Here is a 27,649-nt window from a genome sequence, read left to right as displayed (position 1 = left end):
GTGGAGACCTCTGTTTGACCAGATGTTGTTAATCCTTTCAAAAGTGGTGTTTGCTTTTCCTAATCTCGTATGAACATCTTTATTTTAGCCACCTTCAAATGTCATCACACTTCCCGGTTACAGAACTCTTCTACCTCTTCGATTTCTTATCCAGTCACATACACCTTTGCATCTGTTGTCCAGTTTCCTATCTTCATAATCTTGGTTTTATCTGCATTTACTTTCCAATTTGGGCTGCTTGCTCTTCTCTCTCTGACATAAGGGCAATAATTCCATTCCCTGTCGTACTTAGTAAAGCAATGTTGTCGGCAAAGCCAAGATCATGTAACTCATCTCCACGATCCCATTTTACACCTTTTGTTGCTCATCACACAGTCTATTGCTAATGCAAAAAGGATTGGTGATAACACACACCCTTGTCTAATTCCAGTTATAATATCGAACCACTCACCCAGCCCAGTATCTGATCTTACTTCCATCATATCAACTCCTTATTATGTTGATCAGCTTGTCTGGTATCCCATAACTGCTAGCAATATTCCACAGTGTCTCTCTGTGGACACTATCTCGTGCTTTCTTAACGTTGATTAAGATGGGGTTTTGCCAAAGAGGAGCTTTGCTGATGATCTGTTGAAGAGTGAGTATCTGTTCACAACATGAGCTACATGGATGGAACCTCGCCTGTTCTTCTCGTAACATTTCATCCACTGTCTTGTTCATTCTATTCAGCATAACAGTAGCCAGTACTTTGCCCAGGATTGATAATAGCACAGTACCTCTCCAGTGCATACATGGAGTAAGATCACCCTTTTCTGGCAGTGCTACGATGATACTGCTATTCTAAGAGGTGCAGCACAGAGGGAATGAGTGCTGCTAAGGTGGCTTTAAACCATCTTTGTGTCCTCTTGACCCCTGGTTATTCTGGGGGGTGGAGTGGCCCCTGGAATAAATTACGGAGCCTGTCTAAGTTACAGCTGCCTCCCTGGGCTGGCCCTGTGGACTGCACTGCTGCCTGGAATTTCCACAGTGCTGCATGCTACAGCCCTGCTGTTGACACACACTTCCTGCTTCCAGCCCCACACCCAACACATCTCCTACACCAGGGCTTGTAAAGAGTCCTCAGAAAGCCTCTCAAGAAATTGGCCCCCCAGCTGGATTTGAGATTTTTAGAGCCCTAGATGCTGCTCTGGCCCTTTTACCCAATGTTAAGGGACAGAGGCTACCTTAGTATAAGAGTCCAATGGTACTGGTCTTGGAGAGGCCACATTTTAAAAACCTCTAAAAATTACCTAAAATTATTTTTACATACTTTTCCCCGCTAGCAATGCTGGGATTTTAAGGTCCAAGATTTTGTGACCTACCAGTATTAGCCGTATGGTATTGGGAAAGGGGTAGAAAAATTCTTGCCTTTAAACTGATGGTTTAAAGCTTCCATTGCTGGCCCTGATATGTGATATTGAACCTTAAACCTTTCATTGGTAGAAGACTGATTATTGCCCATCTCGAGCCATAGGCTTATGTAATTTTGGAAGAGAAATCCCACATTTTGGGGGAATAGAAAGAAACATGTCTTTTATTGCTCAGTACTGTGGAATGTTAGAATAAGTCCCAGGAGGAGATTCATTTATGGGGAGAGTGCAAGTGAAATGAGTTGTATGATAAATGCGGTTTATCACATAGATTTTACCATATGTCTGCTATATAAACAATGTTACCAAGATTCCCAAGGTGCAGGGAAAACACTTCTCAGAGATATTCACAGAGACAAAAATTCAGACTGTGAAGATAAATGTTTATAACAAACTTAAGGACTAAAATGCGTTGGGAAAAGATTACATAAAAATTCATCCTTCATTCCTTTAGCACAAAGGATGAAACAGGTATGCCTCTCCATACTTTCTGTCAGTGCATACCCAGTAGGAGAAGCAGTAGCCACACACAGGATGGACTGTAACACTTCACCCTTCCCTCCCCACTTCCTGGAAAAACAGTGAGAGTTTATTCAATTCCTTTGTTGTTCCTTCTCTCATCCTCATAATCATTATAGTTTGAGCTCCCACAAATCGGTCCATCTGCTCCCAGGATGTGCCTGTATTACGTAGTGTCTTTGAATGTCTTCGATCCTTGCTTTACCTTTTTTTTCCTCCTTTATTGCATGCTAAATAGTTGTTTTCCTAGGTTCCGCTATACAAATCCTCATGGCAGATGAGACACTGATATAGCTCTTTTAACAGTCATGCATCTTCACATAAAAATCATGTATTTCTCCAAAATGCTGCAAGTTTCCCTAGGATCCACTGGAGCAGCAAACTGTTGCCAAGCCAAAAAAGTGACAGCTTTCTGTGTATGTTAATAAACAGAAATGAACTTTAAAAACTTCCTTCAGTAACACCAGCTTTTAGTACAAAAGGTGTACCTGTTACTGCTGAGTTGCCCCACCCACTCTTGATATTTATCCATTATTTTCATCACACGATTTTAACTTGCCACTCCAAGAATATCTTGAACAGAATTAAAGTACCAGCTACAGAGAAACAGTCTTTCCCACCCACTGCTCAAAACCTGCCACAAGCCTTATGAGTGTCAGATGAAATAGACATGAATCTAGAGCTGATTCTGCAGCAGGGACCATGGAAGCCCAGATAGGATCTAACTACTGTGAAACTGGGCCACATGTATTACAGTTTCAACGCACTGAATATATGGGAGACAGTTTTCTAGTCATGCAGTTTCTGATACTGCAGAATGTCTTTTTTTATCGTCTCATAACAGAAGGGCATTCGCATTCTTCATCCTGAAATTATGTCACACTGCTTGGTGGTTGTATAGACATGCTGTTTTTGCAGGAGTGACTTCCACAGACTTCTGAACTGTCACTTCCATCCCTTATGATTATCTCTTGTTTTGCTTTGAACATTAATGGAACAAAGCCTTCGCTGTCTGCAGTGAGAACAATCCAAGAAGAACCTATAAAGAAATTGAGCATTAAAGAAAATGAATGTACTGATGTGATTACATACAATATACAATCACACTTTAAAAGTCCAGCAAATTAGCCTTCCTTTTCCTTGGCATTAAAACCTTGTCTATACTAGCAAAATTCATATCTGGCAATCCACTGTAAGTGAAGCTTCCCCAATGGTAACATTAATGGAAGTCCTAGTGTACAAAGGGCTCCGGCATTTTTACTAACCCTGCTCAGTGATAGTGAAAAACAAATTCAATTTTTGCTAATGTGGATGTCCCCTAAGCACCCCCACTTTCCTCCTCAAAACTTTTTTGTCTAGCCTTCCACAACTAACCTATGCTCCAATGCCATCTACTTCTGCTCATCCATCTGCTCATTCCCTCCTCCCAAATGATGAAGGAATGACAAAAATTAAAATAAATGATTAAGAAAGTACCTATGCTATATTTGTTTTGGGGATAAATAGAAACTTCCATCTCCAGGGCTTTCAATCCAGCACTGTTCAGCAGCTCTAAATTCAGGTGACATGCAGAAGAAAAAATGACTTTGTACTTTTCCCCACTCCTAATTATGATTAGGGCTGTCGATTAATCACAGCTAACTCACATGATTAACTCAAAAAAATCGCGATTAAAAAAATTAATCATGATTAATCACAGTTTTAATCACCTTGTTAAACAATAGAATACCAATTGAAATGTATTAAATATTTTGAATGTTTTTCCACATTTTCATATATATTATATTCTGTGTTGTAATTGAAATCAAAGTGCATATTATTTTTGATTACAATATTTACACTGTAAAAATGATAAAAGAAATAGTATTTTTCAATTCACCTCATACAAGTACTGTAGTACAATCTTTGTCGTGAAAGTGCAACTTATAAATGTAGATTTTTTTGTTACATAATTGCACTCAAAAACAAAACAATGTAAAACTTCAGAGCCTACAAGTCCACTCAGTCCTACTTCTTGTTCAGCCAATCGCTAAGACAAACAAGTTTGTTTACATTTACAGGAGATAATGCTGCCCTCTTCTTATTTACAATTTCACCTAAAAGTGAGAAGAGGCATTTGCATGGCAGTTTTGTAGCCGGCATTGCAAGGTATTTATGTGGCAGATATGCTAAATATTCGTATGCCCCTTCATGCTTCAGCCACCATTCCAGAGGACGTGTTTCCATGCTGATAATGCTCGTTAAAAAAAATGCGTTAATTAAATTTGTGACTGAACTCCTTTGGGGGTGCGGGTGGGAATTGTACGTCCCTGCTCTGTTTTACCCGCATTCTGGCATATATTTCATGTTATAGCAGTCTCAGATAAAGACCCAGCACATGTTCATTTTAAGAACACTTTCACTGCAGATTTCACAAAATGCAAAGGTAGCAATGTGAGATTTCTAAAGATAGCTACAGCACCTGACCCAAGATTTAAGAATCTGACGTGCCTTCCCAAAATCTGAGAGGGATGAGGTGTTGAGCATGCTTTCAGAAGTCTTAAAAGAGCAACACTCAGATGCGGAAACAACAGAACCTGAACCACCAAAAAAGAAAATCTGCTGGTGGCATCTAACTCAGATAATGAAAATGAACATGTGTCTGTCCGCACTGCTTGGATTGTTATTGAGCAGAACCGTCATCAGCATGGACACATGTCCCCGGGAATGGTGGTTGAAGCATGAAGGGACATATGAATCTTTAGCACATCTGGCAGGTAAATTTCTTGCGACGCCGGCTACAATGGTCCCATGAGAATGCCTGTTCTCACTTTCAGGTGACATTGTAAACAAGAAGTGGACATTATCTCCTGCAAATGTAAACAAACTTGTTTGTCTGAGCTACTAGCTGAACAAGAAGTAGGACTGAGTGGACTTTGTTTATTTTTGAATGCAATTTTTTTGTACATAACTGTACATTTGTAAGTTTCAACTTTCATGATAACGAGATTGCACTACAGTACTTGCATTAGGTGAACTGAAAAATGCTATTTCTTTTGTTTTTTTACAGTGTATATACTTGTAATAAAAAATAAATATAAAATGAGCACTGTACACTTTGTATTCCATGTTGTAATTGAAATCAATATATTTGAAAATGTAGAAAACATCCAATATTAAAATAAATGGTATTCTTTTATTGTTTAACAGCGCGATTAATCACACGATTAATTTTTTCAATCACTTGACAGCCCTAATTATGATATAAAGAGGTCTTGAAAGGATCCCATTTTCATATATCTGTTTTTTTATTATTGCTTGGTTTTTACCTAAGAAATATCAGGAATGTCAAGTCTTGTTCTTAGTGGGTTTTTGGGATGACTTGTTAGAGGTCTCAGAAATGTGGATTTTGAGCTTTCTTACTCCTCAGTTGAAGAGGTGGGTTGTTGAATCTCTGACAAAGATGTATTTTCTCCCAAGTGTTTCTCGGGCATTTGTATTAAATAGGTGATAACAATAACAACAACAAGATTTTTAAACAGACTGAATAAAAATCACTTTCCCTCTCAATTAATTAGGTTTCACTTGTCTAGTATTTCTGATATCATAAACCTACTAGTTCGCCAGATGTCCACAGATTCTCAGGAAAATATAGGGTAGACAGATCTGAATTTCTAATGTTTAAAAAAAGCAGAAAAAAAGAAGAACTAAAGAAAGAAAATCAAAACCATTCAGGTTTGCTTCATGCATCATATAGATGCAAAAAATAATACAAATCCATTTTCTTTCCTTTGTAAATCACCTTTTAAAATAAAGCAATATTTACTGTGTATGTTTACTGTTAGTGGGTCTTTTCCTTAATGGGCTACCTATTATGTTATCCTAGGACATAACATACACATATATAACAATTTGTCTGTATATCCTTTGTTTTATTCAGTTGGACATTTCAGAAGAAAGAACACTGAGAGCAGTACCACTCTGTGAACCTGTGTGTGCCATATTATTGATAAGGCCTACTTGTCTTGTAATTATGGAATAGAGGACCTTGAATAGCATCATTTGATATATAGGAAGGCAGGTTATGTTTCATTGTGTATATTTTAATAGTTCTTATACATTTTGCTTTTCTACACAAAATGAAAAAGATTATGGAAAAAGGAAGTATAAAAACCCTAAAATGCTGTGCTTGATTTTTTTTTTCAGTTGCAACATTGTGTATTTGGCAAAGCGAAATCTCCTTTCTTTATGCTATTAACTAAGCACTTTCACAAGCTGCTTCACTATTTCATGTTGTCATGTCACCTATAACGTCATAAGAAGATTGTCATTCCTAACCATGAACCTTTAATCTTTTTCTGTTAATACCTTCTTTCTAATTCTGGACAGACTTTGGAGTCCATAAACTAGAGGGCTGTAATTGGAAATGCTGCCACACAAATCAACAGAACTGCATTATCAGCCAAACTGATAAAACCTGTTTTTTTATTATTCTCTTGTGAGTTTTTATCCCTATTCATCTGAAAGTTTGAAAAATCACAATTGCAATAAGTTAACACTCGTGTTATATTATATCCCACAAAATGTTTTGTTACTTAGAGATAGGGTGGTGCAAAAAGTAATGTTAAAAATACGCTTTTACCTTGCATAACTATTACAGATGACCTGCAGAAGACTGAGACCTCCAAATATGTGCTGTTACCAATGCTGTATTTGACAGGCTATATTTAGCAAGGGTAATGGCATTATGCTGCTGGACTTAAGCATTTAGGGCAAGGCTAAGTTCATTCCTGATGCAATTCCATTCATTTCAGTGGGTTTGCATCAGTATGAATTTGGCCCACTGTTGCAGATTAGCATTTCAAAATGTTAATTCAAAAGAAAAAAATTTGGAAACCATCACTGCAAACTAAGGACATTTGTCAAAGTGTCCCATCTAATTATGTGGCGTTAGAGGATGGGATGGAGTTGAGTAACATTTTTGTTAACCCTTCAGTGTACTTTGTGTTTTGTTGCAAACTGGAAAAATCACCCCACATTTGTGGTACAGTCTGCTAATGTTCACAAACACTTGTGCCCAGGCCATCTCATGGTTTTGTGTCAAAACTATGCAAAACTTGTGGATTTACAGGGTTTCAATGCAAAACGAGGTGAAACTCAGCAATTTTGATGGATTATACTTTGAGCTTTGCAGCTCACCTAAATCCCAAACTCAAAAGAAAACTCAGGGAGCGCAACCTCTCCCCACTCCCGGTCAGTTCTTCAATTGATTGAAGAATCACATAAATCCCTCTGCTCTGAATCTGGTACATTTTGCATGGTTTGAGAGGGATTCTTGGTTCAACAATTCCCTTTGCTCTTTACAAACAGACTTCTTTTTTGAAGAGTGTAACAGCACACTGGACAGAAGAGACATCTGGAGGTGCTTCTGTGCTGTGGCATTTGTCTTCTATAAAACCTGGGGCATCAAAATGAAGAGTGTCGATGTTAACTAAATTATCAGCCTTTCTATAGGCTGAAAAGAGGCTCTCTCTCAGGCTTTCTTGTTAATTTTCATAATAATCTCTCCATGTCTTTTTTTTTTTTAATCAAACAGGTGAATTTGGTGCTCTTAAAATCAAGAACTGGTAGTGCTGGCCAAAGATGGGAATTCATCCCCTCCTCCCCATGCTAAAGCCACTTTGTGTTGCTGCAAAGGGATCTCTCTGAAAATACCAATTCCATAGAAGGCCTCCCCAGTAGGTGAACAGTTGGCATAGTTGCCTCTATTCCACCACCTGCAGCCACCTCCAGTGTAAAAGGTATGCTGATAAAGGGAGAGATGTCTTATGTCCCACCCATGCTTGGCTGCTAGGGCTACCCAGAGAGAGACCATTGCAGCCAGGGTACAAGTTAAGGCAGCCCAAGACCAAACCAGTTTCAGGGATCCCCAGTGTCAGGGAGACACCATCCTCAGTTTTTGCACTGGTCTCAGCATCAGCACCAGGATGAATCAGGCCCAGTGTAAGCAGTTGCTGTGCAGATTTTCCTACGCTAGTCTGTCCTCACTGACAGCACCCGTGCCATCCCTCTACTAGTCTCTGTTTAGCAGTGAGCTGCCAATCATAGCATATTACATAGGAAGGTTTCTAAGGTACAGAATGGAAGTTTTGGTCAAAATGAGAGAGAGAGAGAGAGAGAGAGAGAGAGAGAGAATCCCATCCCAGAATAGCCAATAGCCTGGTAGATATGGGAGAGCCAAGTTCAAGTATTTGATTCAGAGCAGGGGTTTAAACCTAGGTTTCCCTCATCCCAGGTGAGTGCCCTAACCACTAGGTTATTGGGGCCAGGATTGCCTTTGCTCTCTGAACATTTTTGAAATGTTGAAAATTTTCATAGGACAGGAAAATCATCTCCCACCCAGCTCTAAATATGAGGAATATTTATTTGTTGGTGGCAACTGGGCTGGGAGGTAGGAATTTATTGTTGGGTGTCCCTGTGGGAGGGAAGCCACTCAAAGAGATCACAGCTACAGACCAAGGCAAACATTTATAATGTATAGAACGTGTGATAAAACAAGCCACAGAAACCATTTCAGAGGAGAGGAGGAGAAATAAATGCCCTGCAGTGGCTGAGAAGCTGATAAACATTTGCAGATAAGGATTGGATAGTTCAGGGACCAGGGAGAAGATTTTCCTGGCTCCTCCCCATCTTTACAAATAAATCACAGGTGGAAGGTAAAGAGAAGAGTTTGGCAGATTAGAACTCCTGTGCTAATTTTAGATTACACTAATCCCAAGAATTTCCAGACATAAAAAGTGTAATATCCCAGGAATGATTTCCCCCCCGCAACCTCTCGTATCATCAGGTACATGGCATGTTTGTGGAAAGGGGTAAAGATGCCAAAAGGCTTTAAAAGGAAGCATCCCTGTTTACAAAGAACTTTGTGTTCTGATTATTTTCTCCGTCTCCCTCCGCAGAGGAATCTAACTGATTGCTCTGGTTTGGGGGCAGCATGGCAGGGCACACTTGCTCTTCATAGAATCATAGAATATCAGGGTTGGAAGGGACCTCAGGAGGTCATCTAGTCCAACCCCCTGCTCAAAGCAGGACCAATCCCCAAATAAATCATCCCAGCCAGGGCTTTGTCAAGCCTGACCTTAAAAACCTCTAAGGAAACAGATTCCACCACCTCCCTAGGTAACCCATTCGAGTGCTTCACTACCCTCCTAGTGAAAAAGTTTTTCCTAATATCCAACCTAAACCTCCACCACTGCCACTTGAGCCATTACTACTTGTTCTGTCATTGCCGCCTTACTCTGTCTTGACTCTGCTTAAGTCCACAAACAGCTCAAAGACATTTTTACTGGTAAAACACCCCATGCAATTTACAATATTTATAATTTACAATATTGCTTTCCACCATCCTTATACTCTGTACAGCCTTACTTACACCTACTGTCCTAGGGAGTCTTCAGCTCCTGAGGTAAGCAGGGAAGAATAATCAATCAATCAATCAATCAATCCAATCAATCAATCTCTCTCTCTCTCTCTGCTTCCTTCCATCCCAGTTCCTTCCTGTGCCTTTTGTACCATTTGCCTAACGGCCTAATTAGCCTCTTAGTTCTCTCCAGCCCGTCAGTTAGGCACAACTCTTCTTAATGAGGTCTTCTCTGGGGTAATTAGATCCGCAGTGACCAGAGTGCTGGCTTAGGTGCTGTTGCCCAGCACTCTGTCATAGGCAGCTATGCAATCATCCTTAACATTTAAGTACACCTCTACCCCGATATAACGCGACCCGATACAACACAAATTCAGATATAATGCAGTAAAGCAGTGCTCCGGAGGGGCGGGGCTGCACAGTCTGGCGGTTCAAATCAAGTTCGATATAACGCGGTTTCACCTATAATGCGGTAAGATTTTTTTGGCTCCTGAGGACAGCGTTATATCGGGGTAGAGGTGTAATTTTGGGAGATGTTCTGACAGGGGTACTAGAACAAATTTTATAGTGGTGTGCTGATGATGGAAACCAGGTGTTTGGTGTTTGTTATTACTACTTCAAGCCAGGACTACTAGATTCTGCCATGTTTCAGACAAGAAAAACAAGGGCTTATTGGGAAAAATGTCAAAATACCTATATATGTTTCCAAGTACAACTTTGATATTGAAAATGTCGTCTGTAACCCAGCCACCAGAAATATACAGAACGTACCATGTTTCATTTCAATAATGGGTAGATCAAAAAGCTGCTGGACTAAATTCAGATGGATCTTGCCATCACAAAGGAGAACAGTTCTTGTTTCTTCAGCAACAGCTCCATTTGAGAAATACTTCTGCGGAGACATACAGGTAAAAGAAAAGGTCATGTTAGAATACTAGCCACTTTTTACTTCAAGAATCAGGCCCTACAGCTCCTTTATCATTTTGGGTTTTCATCTTCTCTTTACTCCAAACAATGTATCTATATATTTATGGGAATAAGGCACCCATATTTGATTGCAATATTACAGGTTCTGTCTCACCAGACCCAAGAAGAGAGGGACTCATTTGGCTCCTGGCTCCTTAGAGTCATGTCTGCAGGTTGTAGCCCTTTATTTTATTTAAAGTGAATTTTATAAAATGGTATTAAATCACCATGGATTCAGCTTTGGCAGCTACAGTTTTAAGCTTAACAGAGTGAAAGTCACCTCTGCTGCTTGCTTCAGAGTTAGAGTCTCTAGGAACACATAAAGACCAAGAGTAGTGACCACACATACCTTCACTAGTACAAAGTCTAGTCTGTTTTAAAAGTTTTAAGTTATGATTACCCAAGCATATAGAAATTCTATAGAGACCTATGCACAAGTTACAAATATAGTTATACTCACATTCTTAACAACAGTGTTAGGGTCTGATGGGTCTCTCATGGCTTGATCATCAGTAGAGGGATGGTTCCTGCTGGAATCTCCCAGAGGGAGCTCAGTTTTCCCATTCTGGGCATCCTCTATTTATAATGTGATTCTGTCTACACCTACATTCTGCGTGTGTCAATAACAGTGTCCACCCTCTTTTCTCTTATTGGTCAGTGTCCCCTAGAAACTTAAGGGACCCCAATTTTCTATAGGCTGTGTAAGTTCCCTTTGTTCTCATTAGCATTGATGCACAACCTGTATCCCGTGGTTTAACACATGTGTCTGATATACCTGAAATATCTGTATGATATTTTTACGATCTAATATTAATCTTCTGAGTAATTTTGTGCAATTTTACTAGTTGGTACCTCTTTCCGCATAATCTTAGGGCATCGAGTTATTTCTTGGTCACTTATGTCATTGTTTCTTGTTTCCAACACCTAAAATAGCTAAGCTAAAGTCTTGCAGGCCTCAACCTACAGGTCTTGTGTTTCAGCTTGTCTTACTCATGTGTACTTAGTTCCTTACTTACTGAGTTCCTCTAAATACTGATCAATCTTATACTTTTATAATCCTACAAATTAACTCTAATTAACATACAATGAATATATGTAACATAACAAATTGATTAATCATAACATCACACAATAAATGACTACTAAGCTAAAATCATTGGCTACAACATGCAGCTCAAAACTGCACCAGCTTCTTTGATGCCCTATTGCCTTGCAAATTTAACTACTCCTGGGGGAATTCAGCGCTACTGCACATGCACAGAATTTATGTTCCCTGCACATTTCTTTGCTTCCTCGCAGAAAAATGACTTTCTGACAGGGAAGCAAAGGGAAGCCACGAGAGTAGTCATGTGACCCTTCCCAGCAGTGTGTTTCAGGTGCCCAGAGCAGCCAGCAGAGAGGTAAGTCACTATGGGGCAGGGGGAAGAACTGGGCAAGACCCAGGTGGTGGATCCTATCCTGCGCTGGGCTCAGAGCTGGGGAGGACGGGACTTCCTCTTCCCATGCATGGCATCCGGGGCTGGGTCAGTCACACCCCCAGATTTCTCCCTTAGCTTCAGGAAGTTCTGCAAACTCCCTTGCCCGCCCCCTTCCTGCATCCATCGCTCCTCAGCTGCAGGGGGAGGGATCCCTGTACAGGGAGCTGCTCCCCCATCCACCCAACCCCTGTGCATCCAGACCCATTCATACCCAGACCTTCCCGCCGAGCCCCACACACCCCTCACTCAGAACTCCCCCAATAAGCCCCCTGCACCTGGACCACCCCTATAAGCCACCCGGCTCCCCACCCCACTGAGCCCCAACCAGCTGAACCTGGATCCCCACCCCACTGAGCCCCACTCCCCCAGCATCTGGACCCCCCACTGAGCTCCCCACACCCAGACACCCCTCCCCCCCCGAGCCCCAACCATTTTCATCTGGACCCCCCTGCAGAGTCCCTTTACCATTGCACCCAGAACCCCCCAACAATCCCCTGTGCATCTGGATCCCCCCTGCACTTGGATCCCCACACACTAAACCCCTCAACACTTGGATCCTGCCTTGATGAGCCTGCCTGCCCATACCTGGTACACCTAGTAGGGAGAGGAAGAGCCATGGGGTGTTTCTGGGGCAGGCCTGGTCCTTGTGCTGTGTCAGAGTTGGGTGCAGCCTCACCGCTGAATACGTGTCCTGGTGGGGGAGCTGCACAGTGATCTCCCACCTCTGTGCAGCCAATGGCCTGTGCTCCCCAATGCCATGCTGGAGCCTCCACATTTATTTGACAAATAAAATTTGCAGAATTTTAAAATATTGTGTGCTCAGAATTTATTTATTTTTTGGTGCAGAATTTTTAATTTTTTGGCACAGAATGCCCTCAGGAGTATGTAATGTACTGGGCCATGTGTATAAGTGTCTGTCCTCTTCTGGGTGAATTTCAGTCCTGCTTAAGTGGATCTGATCATGTCATCCACTAGTGATTGGCCTACAGAGCTTACAAGCCTAATGCTACTACAACTAATAAGCAGCCTCCTTAATTCCAGTTGTACAGGTATGTGTTTGTCACACATTTGGCCCCAATACAATCCATCTCACAGCTCTAGCAGAACAGAGGGACTGTAGATCTGCCCTAATCAGGCAGCTGGGGAATCTGTCTTGACATGTCTGGTATAGCTTTCTAAGGAGGGGTGGAACTTATACTGGGAGCCAAACCAGACAAACCAGAGAATGGGGGAGTATAAAGATGGCATACAGCCAGCCTTGTCCTCCTTTTTGGTGCTGTGTTGGGTGGACTTTAGCTGGACTGAGGCCTCTGAATTCTGTTCCTACTGATGACCGCCCATTTTGGTCCAGATCCACAGAGATATTTAGGCTCCCAACTTTCATCAAAGTCAATAGAAATTAAGAGCCTAAATACCTCTGTGAATCCAAGCCCAAGTCCACAAGACCACAGCATGAGGAACAGCTGATGATTGTAAAGTCTAAGTAGCTATGTAATTGATATATATGCTTATATATAATTTGCTGTCCACTATTATCCAGAGACAAATTTCAACATTACTGCTTTTCAAGTGACTCTCTGCCATTATTAAATATCTATGGTTTGGATTATTTCCCCCTAAAACATACTACTGTATTTTTCTACTTTGAAGTTCACTTTATTTCCTGCCCTTATTTTCCCTTACTTTAGAACCTATTTTATTCCTCTGGCATCACTTGTGTTTGCAACACCTCCCAATTTAACATAATCTTCTAATTTAATTACTATGCTGTTGACCCCTTCCTCCTCCAACTTTTCCTTTTGTGTATTCAACATGAAACCAACTGCAGCACTGTAACATTTTAGGACAGAAAGAAGAGACACCATCTACCCTAAACCTAATTTGGGTTCTTCTCTAGTTAGTGTTTGCACTTTGTATCCTTTGATATTTCTTCTTGATGTCAAACTTCTTTTTAAATCAGTTCACAGCTGCATCTTCTATTTCTGTACTGAGTAATCTGTTCCACATGTTAATTAACCTTTGGCTTAAATAAATGTCTCCTAATCTCCTTTAATGCTCAATTCTTAGTTTCTATTCAAGCTCTCTTGCTGCTTTTGATTCTGTCCACATCTCAAACAGTTTTTCTGCAGCCACGTGCTCTTTACCCTGCAGCGTTTTAAACCCTTCCTAAACCACGTAGTCTCTTTTCTTTCATTGCAGCACATTAAATCCTCCTGGTTTTCACGTAACCACACTGGGTTATAAATACCATCACAGTGCCACTGAACTTCTGTGAAATTACCTTTTCCCCATTCTATTTTAAATAACTCATGCAGATGAGTACCTTAATATTATTTAATTTGTGTATTATGGTTGCTCTGAGAAGTCCTATTAGGATAGGTACTGTACAAATGTCTCTAAATAAAAAAAAAATCCCTGCAGATATTTGTATTCTTGTCCCCATGCTAAAAATAATTAGCAATTTGTTGTTTTGTAATGACTGGAAGAAAAAATTCCAAGTAATTTGAAATACTTCAAATAAGTCCCCTTTCTGATCTTAAACCACTGGTAATTTCTTTAATCTTTGTTTGTAGCCATAATTTATGAGACCTCTTCCCTGGTCATTTTAGTTCCCCTCAAGTTCTTGCTTTTCTTTTTAGTAATACTATATTGCACTTAGATTTATACACAGGGTTCAAGAGACATAATTTTCAGCAATGGGTATAATGAGTGTCCCTGCAGACCTTTGCATTTGCACTCAAAAAATTGATATTTGCATATGCAGAACAGATATTTGTGCACAAAAGCAAAGTGGTGGGTTTTTTTGTTCTTATGAGCTTGTACGATCCAAATGTACTGCCACATTTTGCCTGAATACTGGTAGAAACAAAAAAACGTTGTCTGATTTGCTCTTGCATCAATAACTTATAAACAATGATGGGCCTGAGCTGAAAAATTCTGACCCAAAGGTGATCCTTCATAGAATTTGAAGGGGTTTTGGATGTAGTGGAGGCCCATTTCTTCATACCAGTTATCTTCAAGTCAAGAATGATCAAGACAAATTCATCCCAGCTCCATCTCAATTGACTACAAATCAGTTGATTATAATTAGTGAAGTTATGTTAGGGATGAATTTGTTGCATTATGTTTTTTGCTTAATCCTGCCAGCTCTTATTGTAGCCTCCCCCGAGAAGTGAATCACAATTTTATAGTATGACTTACTCTTTATAAAACCACATGGACTGTCTTAGATCACTCTGCTCTGTCCAAGATCTTTTATCTTATTCCTGCCTATGATTTTACATATTTTCCTTGTACAGATTTCAGAAATCCAGATCTTTAGTTTCAGGTTTTTTTCTTTTCATTGCTTTTAAATATTAGTGTTATATTAGTCTCTCTCCAGTGGTCAGGCACTTCTCCTGTTTGTAGAGATAAATTAATCTCTGTTACATTTTATGTCTGACTGTTGGAGAATTCTGTTAGATCATGGGCTTCCTCTGTTTTTAATTGCTCCAAATTATTTCAGCCTCTTCTGATTTATCATTTAGTTTAAGTAACAATAATGCACCTTTTCTTTGAGGAACACATAATGCTTTACATACATTAATCAATTTAGCCTCATAACATTCTTGAGAGGTAGTTGATTATTATTCCCATTTTATAGATAATGAAACCAAGGCACAGAGAAATTAAGTGATTTACTGAAGCCCATACAGGTAATTTGTGGCAGTGTAGAGAATAGAACCAAGATCTCATGCCTCCCACCCTTGTGCTTTAACCCCAAGATCATTTTTCCTCCAATTCCATCAAGTTTCACTGTCTGTTCCTAGAAGCTGTATCTCTGATTCTGATGTATTGCTCTCTCTAGGAGGCTAAAAGGGCTTGTAGTTTTCAGTTTCAAAGTCTTTACTGTAAACTGCTTTATCCATAAACAAAGTTTATTGGAGGACTAAGGGGATACGTATACAGAAGTGACAAATATTTCCAGATACTCAAGTGGATATTATCTGCCCAGGCTTCTTTTGGCCAACTTCCTTTAATGTATCTGGTTCCAGCTCTCCCTCAACAAGAATCTGGCAACATGAGCAAGCCTTTCCCTCATCTGTCGCAGCTTAACCGCCACCAGATTTTACAGCTTTGTAAAAGGATCACATAGCTTGCAGCCAGGCAGCCTCTGTATTGCCAACCCAAACTTTCCAAACTCATGAGTCAGGACCCCAAAAATCACAAAGTTGCCTTCAAAATCACAAGATTTAAAAAAATGGATTGCATGTTTTTTCTTTTTGTTTTTGAACCTTTAGGGTACCCTCAAGTCACATGTTCAAGCTTTTCTCTGCAACCATGAGGGCTAGAAAACTTTTTTTTTTAAATGAAAGCTGAGAATCTCATGTAACCACATGCCTCAGTGAGCTGAAGCTTTAAGTAAAACATTAAATAGCGCTAGACTTATAATAAAATCGCAGTTGGCAACACTAATTTGCCTGGCACCTCCCAAAGAGCTATTGTTATTCTACCTTATTCTTATCCCTTTCTTGACAGCTTTCCAGAAACTCAGCAGCTAATGGTTTTTTACTGCTGTCCTGGGTTCTGCTTCACTGAGCCTTCCTGAACAGGTAAATTTGTAATGTACGTGATAGGAAAAAGTTGAAATACTACATTTATACTATGGTAGATGTGATATATCTTGACTAGGGCTGTCAACCGATTAAAAAAATTAATCACGATTAATTGCACTGTTAATAATAGAATGCCATTTATTTAAATATTTTTGGATGTTTTCTACATTTTCAAATATATTGATTTCAATTACCACAAAGAATACAAAGTGTACAGTGCTCACTTTATATTATTATTTTTTATTAAAAATATTTGCACAGTAAAAAACAAAAGAAATAGTATTTTTCAATTCACCTAATACAAGTACTGTAGTGAAATCTCTTTATCATGAAAGTTGAACTTACAAATGTACAGTTATGTACAAAAAAAATGCACTAAAAAATAAAACAATTTAAAATTTTAGAGCCTGCATGTCCACTCAGTCCTATTTCTTGTTCAGCCAATCGCTGAGACAAACATGTTTGTTTACATTTGCAGGAGATAATGCTGCCCGCTTCTTGTTCACAATGTCACCTGAAAGTGACAACAGGTGTTTGCATGGCACAGTTTAGTCAGCATCGCAAGATATTTATGTGCCAGATAAGCTAAAGATTCATATGTCCCTTCATGCTTCAACCACTCTTCCAGAGGACAGATGTCCATGCCGACGATGGATTCTGCTTGATGATGATCCAAAGCAGTGCGGACTGACGCATGTTCATTTTCATTATCTGAGTCAGATGTCACCAACAGAAAGTTGTTTTTCTTTTTTGGTGGTTCGGGTTCTGTAGTTTCCGCATCAGAGTGTTGCTCTTTTAAGACTTCTGAAAGCATGTTCCACACCTCGTCCCTCTCAGATTTTGGAAGGCACTTCAGATTCACTCACGTTGGTGCCTTCTTTGCGTTTTGTCAAATCTGAAGTGAAAGTGTTCTTAAAATGAACAACATGTGCTGGGTCATCATCCGCGACTGCTATAACACGAAATATGCAGATAAAACAGAGCAGGAGACATACAATTATTCCCCAAGGAGTGCAATCACAATTTAATTAATGCATTTTTTAAAATGAGCATCATCAGCCTGGAAGCATGTCCTCTGGAATGGTGTCCGAAGCATGAAGAGGTATACGAATGTTTAGCTTATCTGGCACGTAAATTCCTTGCTATGCCGGCTACATGAGTGCCATGTAAATGCCTGTTCTCACTTTCAGGTGACATTGTAAATAAAAAGCAGGCAGCATTATGTCCTGTAAATGTAAACAAACTTGTTTGTCTTAGCGATTGGCTGAACAAGAAGTAGGACAGCGTGGGCTTGAAGAGTCTAAAGTTTTACATTGTTTTGATTTTTTGAGTGCAATTATGTAACCAAAAAAAGATCTACATTTGTAACTTGCACTTTCATGATAAAGATATTGCATTATGGTACTTGTATGATTTGAATTGAAAACTATTTCAATTGTTTATCATTTTTATCATTAAAGACTAACAGATTTATTTGGGCATAAGCTTTCATGGGTAAAAATCCCACTTCTTCAGATGTATCTTCAGTCCATGCATCTGAAGAAGTGGGGTTTTTACCCATGAATGCTTATGCTCAAATAAATCTTTTAGTCTTTAAGGTGGCACCGGACTCCTTGTTCTTTTGTGGATACAGACTAACACGGTTACCCCTCTGATGCTTGACATTTTATCATTGTTTATCAATTCAGTATTTCTTTGTTTATCATTTTTACAGTGCAAATATTTGTAATAAAATATAATAATATAAAATGAACACTCTACACTTTGTATTCTGTGTTGTAATTGAAATCAATATATTTGAAAATGTAGAAAAGCATCCAAAAATATTTAATAATTTTCAATTGGTATTCTATTTTTTAACAGTGCAATTAATATCAATCAATTTTTAAAATCCCGATTAATTTTTTTAAGTTAATCGCGTGAGTTAACTGCGATTAATCGACAGCCCTAATCTTGATTTTAATAAGGCTTTTGATACTGTCTCACATGACCTTGTCATAAACAAACTAGGGAAATACAACCTAGATGGAACTACTATAAGATGGGTGCATAACTGGTTGGAAACCCATCCTCAGACAGTAGTTATCAGTGGTTCACAGTCAGGCTGGAAGGACATATTGAGTGGGGTCCCACAGGGATCAATTCTGGGTCTGGTTCTGTTCATTATCTTCATAAATGATTTAGATAATGGCATACAGAATAACTTATAAATATTATGGACTATACCAAGCTGGGAGGGGTTGCAAGTGCTTTGGAGGATAGGATTAAAATTGAAAATTATCTTGACAAACTGGAGAAATAGTCTGAAGTAAATAGGATTAAGGACAAATGCAAAGTACTAAATTTAGGAAGGAACTATCAGTTGCACACATACAAAATAGGAAATGACTGCCTAGAAAGGAGTACTGCAGAAAGGGATCTGGGGGTCATAGGTGATCACAAGCTAAATATGAGTCAACAGTGTAACACTTGCAAAACATGCAAACATCATTCTGGGATGTATTAGCAGGAGTGTTCTAAGCAAGACATGAGAAGTAATTCTTCCGCTCTGCTCTACACTGATTAGGCCTCAACTGGAATATTGTGTTCAGTTCTGGGCGCCACATTTAAGGAAAGATGTGGACAAATTAGAGAAAGTCCAGAGAAGAGCAACAAAAATGATTCAAGGTCTAGAAAACATGACCTATGAGGGAAGATTTAAAAAATTGGATTTGTTTAATCTGGAGAAAAGAAGACTGTGAGGGGACTTGATAACAGTTTTCAAATACTACAATGTTGTTATAAGGAGGAGGGAGAAAAATTGTTCTCCTTAACCTCTGAGGATAGGACAAGAAGCAATAGGCTTAAATTGCAGCAAGGGTGGTTTAGGTTGGACATTAGGAAAAATTTCCTGTCAGGATGGTTAAGCACTTGAATAAATTGCCCAGGGAGGTTGTGGAATCTTGATCATTGGAGATTTTTAAGAGCAGGTTAGACAAACACCTGTCAGGCATGGTCTAGATCAATGGTTCTCAAACTAGGGCTGCCTCTTGTTCAGGGAAAGCCCCTGGTGGGCCAGGCCAGTTTGTTTGAGAACCACTGGTCTAGATAATATGTATTCCTGCCATGAGTGCAGGGGACTGGACTAGATGACCTCTCAAGATCCCTTCCAGTCCTACAATTCTATGATTCTATGATTAATGATCATTCTTTGCTACTGTCTTCCCCCATTCAGTGACAGGGCATGTTCCTATCACACTAAGAATCTTTATTTTCTGAGTCATATTTGTCTCTTCCATTCATGAGTTTCTTTCACCAAACCTTAGGAGGTCTTGAGGAAAAACTATTATCTCAAATTCTTTCTTGTTTCAAAAAGTGCAGGTTATTCAAAAGATAACATTATTCAAAACTGAAAATGAAGTGAGAGATCTTAACCAGATATTGAAGTATGAATACAATCAAACCTCAAGAAATCTTGTAAGAAAATTGAGGAAAAGTGGTGTGCTAAATATATGAAAATTCTAAGGTCATTTCCAGTTGAGGGCTTGAAATGCACTAGCAACTGTTTTCCAACACATGGCTGGGAGGCTACAGTGGTCAAGTCCATGCTATCTATTTGTAACATGTGAGCTAGTATATTTATGGGCGGAATTGTTTACTAAAGCAAAGAGCAAATAGGTTTTTAAAAGCCCTTGGATTACATGTCTTATATAATCTGTTTGTACTATAAGTAAACAACATATTTTATCCCCACCCATCAGTCTGCCAATATCTTCAACTCTATCCTTTCCTCTTCTTAACCCTTTTGCTTAATTTTAATCTTGTACATCCTCCTGTACCACCCACATTCATTCACCTTGGTACACAGATCATCTCTATGAATTTAAGTCCAGCTACTGATGAGATGGTACAAATCAGAGTACACTGTCCACTCACAGTTGTAGGTAGCCCAGCTTATTACCTATGGACCAGATTGTGATACTCACTCACCTTGAATAGTGCCTTATTCCACCAATGATCCCATTAAAATCCATGGGGCATCTCATGTGTACATACTCCTTAGTGTCACTAAGAGTGGCAGAATCTGTTTCTATGGAAACACGCTATGTAATGCAGAAAACATCCTTTTTTTTTTTAAAGGCAAAAAATGTGCTTCATTTCCCCCGATCTACCTACAGCCTAGTACCTTCCTCTATTTCTTTCAGCTGTAGTAAATCCATGAACCATTTTGATAATCAGGAGGGCAGTTTTGAATTGGATTGAAGAATAGAAAGGAAGCCATGAAAATGATGGAAGATAAAGGTGATCTGACTCTGCTTCCTGGAGTGACAGACTAGTCAGGCAGCCTGAAGTTTAGAGAGCAGAGATTTAGGAAGACCATAAAAAATGGAACTGCAGCAGTCAAGATAGGAGGTGATTAATGCTTGGATAAGGATGTAAGCAAAAGCAGAGAGGACATGGTAAGGACAAATTCTGATAATGTTCTGAAACTGGTGATAAGCAGAAATACAGACAAGGGAGATGTGGAAAGTAAAGTAACGTTGGAGGTTAAAGATGACGCTGAGATTTCTTGCTTTGGAAGCAAAGTTAAGGCCTGAGTTAAGGAAAGTGATAGCTGAATCAGAAACTTGTTGCAAAAGAGGGCCATCTTACCCAAAAGAGAGTCTTCATTCTTGTATGTATTCATTAATAGAGTTATTATTGTATAGCTTGGATCAAAAAGTCAAGACAGTAATATAGACAGCTTGGTATCCTATATGTCAAGGTGCTGAGTTCTTCTAGTGAGATATATGCACTGACTGCATTAGGAGTTGATGGTACTCAGTACCTCATGTACCCCTTCCAACCTGAACATCTTGCAGGATCATGCCTTTAAAGTTGATGGAGATGGAAATTTGGGTGCCATGTACAAAAGCCTTGAGACTTTATTACCAATAAAGAGATTAATTTACTACCACCAATCTCCCTCGCCTAATACTGTATACCTATTCCTTAGCTCATTCACTTTACTCCTCTAACCTTGGTCTCCTGTCTATCCTCTGCCCTTGCCTTCCCACTTTTGTGTATAATCGTGTCCCAGGTTTTGTTGTTGTTCCCTATACTCGTCTCATAACTTACTGTACAACCTTGCTTTTCTCTTTATTTTATAATTGATCAGGTCAGTGTACATGTACAGTGTCTGAAGGGTGCTTATACAGGTATAAATTGAATTCTATACACTATCAGTGAGTGTTAAGTGGGAAATCATGATAGCTAATAATCCAAAATACATTTGGTTTTCTGTTTAATTTTGTGATATACCCTGTCAGTGATATCAATTTCTGAGACAATACTGCTTGTGAACAAAATGTGAGCTTAACAGTATTCTTCAAGTTACAGCAGATGAATCTTATCCCAGTTAGTGAGGTTTGCCTAAATGGCAGTCACCTGGAATCCTGATGGTCCAATTTCCTACTGTAATTTGTTTCTAAATGGGGCTAATTACTTGTTCTTTTTTTCTACAGAGAAACTGAGTGATAAAATATCTTGTTGCAAAAAGCACTCTCCGAAACAAATCTATACCACATTATTTTACTTACTCTTTTTTTACTTATTTAATAAAAACCTGTTACTGAGTCTCTCTGCCTGCCCTCCCACAATACTCACAAAACCATTCATCTCTACATGATGCAGCTGAAATCATATATGAAGGCCTGGAAGAATTAGATTTTAATTTTTTTGTACTTTTGACAGATAATATTGCTGCTTGTTTTAAAGGTTTTAAAATATTTTTATCAATTTACATTTTCATAGTTGCAGGAAATTATGGGGAGGGGTCAGACAAGACAATTGTGTTTTAACAGCTCTAAAGCTTTAACTTTTCAAATCTCAACATCTACTGTAATTAAATAATTGTTGTCTGACCATCAAATTGTCAGTATTGTGTCAAAATATACAAAGTAAATATCCTTAAATAAAACTCTAATAAATTCACAAGCTGCATTTTTCTTACTTTGTCTGTCCGTACATTTTGATTATTATCAATGGAAATATTTTTTGTCTGTGTACAGTGTACAGTGAAATTGATGTTTACCAGCATTTGCTGATAAAAATCTAATAGTTCCAAGCCTAAATATATGCTATTCAAAGTGAATGATGGCATCACCTCTATAGCTGAAGGCTATTACACAAGCTACAATTGTGACAGCTCCAAAGTTTGAGTGGTCATCAGGGATCCCACTTTTCAGTGATAAGACCCCCAAAATTCTCTAATAAAAAAACATAAAAATCCGCATTTGTCTGCGATTAAAATGAAACGCTGAACTTTAGTTTCCCTAGCCACAATATACGTAGGTATCAGTTGAACACATTATTGATATAGTTACAATTTTTAAGTTGACAGCTGAAGTCCCGCTGCATGGGGCTGACAGTTCATGCCCCGTCCATTCTCCTAATTATCCAAATTTTTGATGATCAGTTCTGGCCCTGGTCCCAATTAGATTAGATAATTGGGGTTTCACTGTATATGGGTTTTTTTTCCCCACAAAAGGTAAAAACTAAAGATTCTCTGTAAAAGTGCAAATTCCACATTTTTCCAAGGCAAGTGGATTTCTAGGATCCCTGGTGATCATGGCTCTCGCCAGTGTCCGTAATTTACATAGGATATAAGCCCGGGGACTACTGAATAGACGTAAGTGTCTCAGAAGTTACAGTTAGTATTGTCATGGCAAATCTGTAAAGAACATAGACTCCTCCTTACAGGTAGTGTAAAACAAATACCGTTTTTGGAACTTACTATGGAGAGAAATGGAAATTGTTAAATAATTTAGATTCAGATTTATCTTAGACCATAGTTTTCTTAATAGTTTGGTGTATATTAACATTGTCACATAATAAAGTTCATAATTGGTCATTAATTACTGCTGTTTTTTACTTATAATGATTTAAACCTTACTTTTATGTTTTTAAGTAGCCCTATTGTTATACTGTGTTGTAGTTATTATTGTATGTATTTTATAATACAGTACTGCCCAGATGCCTGCCTCAGTCAGGATTGCGCCCACATTGTGGTGAGTGCTGTACAAACCCATACAAAGACACAGACCTTGCAATGACAAGCTTACAAATAAATGCTGTACTACAGTATTACAGTACTGCAGTGTTACCTATATTTAGAATGTTTACCACAGAAAGGTATTTATACATAAGGCAGCAAGGCCATTTCCTGAGCCTTTTGCTGGATGAATACAGAGCCTGGCTGTAACTCCGTGGCTCAGCTGGTCTCTGAGCTCAGAGAGTGCTAATCAGCTCGTGAAGCAGGAACAAGACTCAGATGTCTGAATCCAAACTAATCAAAACATTTATTTTCTGAGAAAATTATTGGCGGTCTCTGAGGCAAAATATATCTGTCTGTCTGGATGTCTCTTTGCCATCAATCTCTTTTTCATTATCTTTGACCTCATATTGTATTGCTACATCTCAGAAGCTAAAAAGGGTTAGACTAGGTCAGTACTTAGATGAGAGACCTTCAAAGAACACCTAAATGTGGAAGAAACCTATTCATTAAGCTGGAGAGACAAGGTGGGTGAGGGTAATATATTTTGTTGGCCCAACTTCTGATAAAAGATATTACCTCACCAACCTTTGTCTCTCTCATGTCCTGGGACTAACATGGCTACAACACTGCAAACATTCATTAAGTGGCTCTTTTTCTGAATTAGTTTAATGTGGTGCTGTCTTTGGATGAGCTAAGAAACCAACCTGTTCTTTTCGTAAACAAAGAAATTCATTCTCCAATGGGGTCAGGCTGGCATCGTTTTACCAGCACCAAATTCACTTTGATTTAAAAGAAAAGCAATCATATTTCTTACTACTTGTGCAAAAATAGTTATGTGCAATCAAGCACTTACGTCGTAATTAAAATCTTATGCCGGTGCTAGATCCCATAGCCTAACTTCTATTTGGAAAAGAATTGGCCCCACTAATTCTAACCCAAAAGAAGGTGCTTCTTGCAAGACAATGAGATAGTAAATGTTCAGAAGGCAAAAGAGCTTCAGTTCACTATAAGGTACAGGAGCTTACTTTTTGGTGAATATAACACTAAAATATTTAAATTAGTATTTTTTCTTTTTATATTGGAGTTTATGCAATATATTCAAGTGAAATTATTGACTAAACGAGATCAAACACTTTGCTTTCACGCAGAGTGCCAACACATTAATACCCCAAAATGGCAAGAAAATAATTTCTAAAGTGTTATGAATGATGTTTGAATCAAGTAATCACTTCCTTACAGGATGTGTAGAGGAAGATTCTCTCCTTGGATGTGCACGTGGCTGTCATTAGTGTAACAGGAAACCACTGGCGCACATCTGAGAATCAAATTTGACCCAGAGATATATAATTTTAATACCACTACATAATAAAAATTAATATCTTATATTTCCGTAATGCCTTCCACACCAAAGGATCCTAAAGTATTTTCAAAAGCTACAAGATATACAAATAAATGTATCTAGTTTCCTATTATACTAATCTGAAGGGTGTCTCAATAATAACAATAATTAATTAATAATGGGCCAAATATTGAAGTCCTTACTCAGTTAAAACTCTCACTGAAATCAATGGAAGTTTTGTCTGAATAAGGGCTAGATAAGGACTTGATTATTTGGTATATTATTTATTAGTTAAAATAATTAGCAGTTAAGTACATACATATTTTTTAAAGAAATCAAGTTAAAATGGTAATATTTTTAAAAAAATTAAACTGTCCTGATGTGTAAATATTGTCAGTGAAAAACTAAACTAGAGATGGGCCAAGTTGCAAAGTTCAGCTCTTTCCCATCTGAACTTTGCAAAAGTCTAGATCTAAAGTTTTGTTTCAGCCCATCAGAGATATTGGCTAGCTGCAAACTTTGGATCTGAACCCAGATCTGAACTTCATAGGCTTGTTGGTGGGAGTAGCTGTCACATCCAGTGGGAGTGTTTGTGGGCCCATCTCTACACTGAACTAATTCAAAACCCTTTTGTACAGTGATAGTTAATGTTCTGTGCTCCTTTTTGATATTTGTATGCAACTCCAATTAGCCTCAGTGGTAGTTACATCTGAGCAATGAAGGAAGAAAAGACCCTGATTTCTTATGCAGAATCTCCTATAAAATTCAGCCAACTGGTTGCAGAAATGCAAGTGACTGTTTCAATGGCAAGTTATTTCACAACTCTGAATCAAGTTGAGTGTCAAGCTCTGATGAAATCTGCTAATTGGACTGTGAAAATTAAAATACATCCCCTTGCTTTAAAATAAAATGTTTAAAAAGAGAATTTTAAAAAAGCTACCTGATAAGAATGTTAAATTAATAAAAAAAAATTACCTGATAAGTGATATGGACAAAAGGTGGCTCCTGAAAAGATGGATATGCTAGAGATAACCTCTTTCCATTTTTAGTGGAGTCTGTTAGTTCAGAAAGGTGCAGCTGTAACTCAGTGAAGCTGCCACAGAGTCTTTCTAGATTCCTGGATATGTGACTTGCTCCTTTTTCACTTGGCAAGTTGTTATTTTTAGGAGAAACAGAAATTTCTTGAAACACATCCAGCTGCCCTTTAGGAGAAGCTGGTCTGTTGGAAAACCTGGTTGGTGTACCAAGTCCAAAGAGGGCCACTGACCGATTAATTGGCTCAGCATCCAACGTTTCCAAAGCAATGGATGGGTCACCGGAGACCCTTTTTTCATCAAGGTCACTCACACTTGATGATGAGCTTCGTTCATAACTGGGACTCTTCACTTCTTCTATAAGCCTTCTCCTGCCACTAGAGGATTGAATTATAGTACTACCTGGTATTAACAGCTCCCTGCTCAAGGGTTGATCTTCCATGGCAAGATTTTCAAAGAACTTCCGTTTTCCAAGAGTATTTATGGAGGATTCAAAATTAGAAAGTAGATTCTGGGTGGCATCCGACGGCACTGAAAAATCTTCTTCAAATATTAATTCTTTGATCATTAAACGAATAATGTACCTTTCTGAACTTGAAGATGGAATGAGAGCAGGGTCAGTGAATTTCTGCTTTCCAATCAAAATCAACAAGAGTTTATCTGTCAAGAAGCACAAACCCTTCGGTCTTTCACTTTTCTCCAATTGGATTTGTTGAATATTGGGCATGCAGGAAGAGGTTACCGAATAAACCAAAACAATGTTACAAGTATTGGAAGCTACTGCCACAATCTGAGCTCTAGGGTCAAAAGCTATTATATCAGGGACCAGAATGCCTGGGATGCTGACTTTTCGGGTGGTCGTTACCTTTCTCTCAAAAGTCACCAAGATCAGGTATGAAGAGTCTTGATTGTTTCCAGGGACATAGTCCTTGCGTCTCAGAGGAATGAGAGGACTGGGATCAGATCTCCGATGGTTTGCAAGGATATGGGTCAAATCCACAGGACCTGATGAAGAAGAAGCTACTGAATCAACAGCCACTGATTTTTCTGAATCTATTGATTTTCTTCTTAGGTCCATGGAGTATTCCTCATCCCCAAGTGCCAGAGTAGACTGTGAAGTTAAAGAACCTGTTTCAGTACCAGATGGCACATCAAAAGTAATGCCTGCATTTAAGCCGCAGATCTTATCTAACGGAAGCTCTGTGGCTACAGCAATTTGGAAATCTAAAGTAGCTTCTATAGCACAGATATAACCACCCACATCAAATATTGGGCAAAAGAAGCAAGCATTTAAAGCTTTCTGAGCATCATCCCATATGTAGGAATGAAGGGCACTGCCTATAGCAACCACTAAGCGATTACCATCTTTAGTCCAGCAAGCGCAGTGGATGAGACCACTGCTTTTGATATCCGCCTTAACCCTGGAATTATCAGAACGAACAGCGTGTAAAACTGAGGCGTCCCGTTTAGTAAGCACAGCCAAAATATCCTTCTTGGGATGCCACACACAGCCCTGGGGAAGCATTGGGAATGGCTCACCCATTTCACAAGTCTGAGAAACCAGGAGCTTTTTCTTTTCCAAAATGTTATAGCTCAGCTGCCAAACAGTGACATGTTTTTTATGCTGAACAGCAAGCAGAGCTGGTGTGTCTGCAGCACAACATGAGCCCCAGTAAAGTCCATGAACATGTTCAAACTGACCAATTACACTCGAGTCACCAAACTTGAGTTCTCCATGATGAAAATGTAAAGCAGTCAGTACCACTTGCTTCCCATCTGTCCAGGCAATTCCATGCACAGGATGTATGGCCTGATACAAGGCATTAAGGCCAGTTCTTAGAAGTTTTGCCTTTCCCAACTCCATCCTTTTAAACTTCCTCCCTAGAGGTGATTGT

The 27,649-nt window shown here is 38.9% G+C and overlaps 1 protein-coding gene across 1 annotated transcript; it reads right to left on the bottom strand.

Annotated features, from left to right (window-relative positions):
- Positions 1 to 451: 451 nt before the first annotated feature.
- WDCP (WD repeat and coiled coil containing) lies at positions 452 to 27,649 on the bottom strand. The gene is made up of 3 exons (XM_005297337.3): positions 25,696 to 27,649; positions 10,099 to 10,219; positions 452 to 2,967 (listed from the first exon to the last, which is right to left on the bottom strand). The coding sequence occupies exons 1-3, from the start codon at positions 27,616 to 27,618 to the stop codon at positions 2,801 to 2,803; spliced, it is 2,211 nt and encodes a 736-aa protein (XP_005297394.2). The 5' UTR covers positions 27,619 to 27,649; the 3' UTR covers positions 452 to 2,800.

This window comes from Chrysemys picta, chromosome 3, assembly GCF_011386835.1.
Source record: "Chrysemys picta bellii isolate R12L10 chromosome 3, ASM1138683v2, whole genome shotgun sequence".
Classification (NCBI taxonomy): domain Eukaryota; kingdom Metazoa; phylum Chordata; order Testudines; family Emydidae; genus Chrysemys; species Chrysemys picta.
This window is presented reverse-complemented; position numbering and strand designations above follow the sequence as displayed.

Bases quoted from the DNA above. Each gene is read 5' to 3' on its own strand.
- WDCP (XM_005297337.3), bottom strand. From the start codon at position 27,618: ATGGAGTTGGGAAAGGCAAAACTTCTAAGAACTGGCCTTAATGCCTTG. The intron at 10,220-25,695 runs GTAATTTTTTTT...ATGTCTCCGCAG, and splicing joins TTGTCCATATCACTTATCAG to AAGTATTTCTCAAATGGAGC. The intron at 2,968-10,098 runs GTACGTTCTGTA...ATTTCTTTATAG, and splicing joins CATTATTGAAATGAAACATG to GTTCTTCTTGGATTGTTCTC.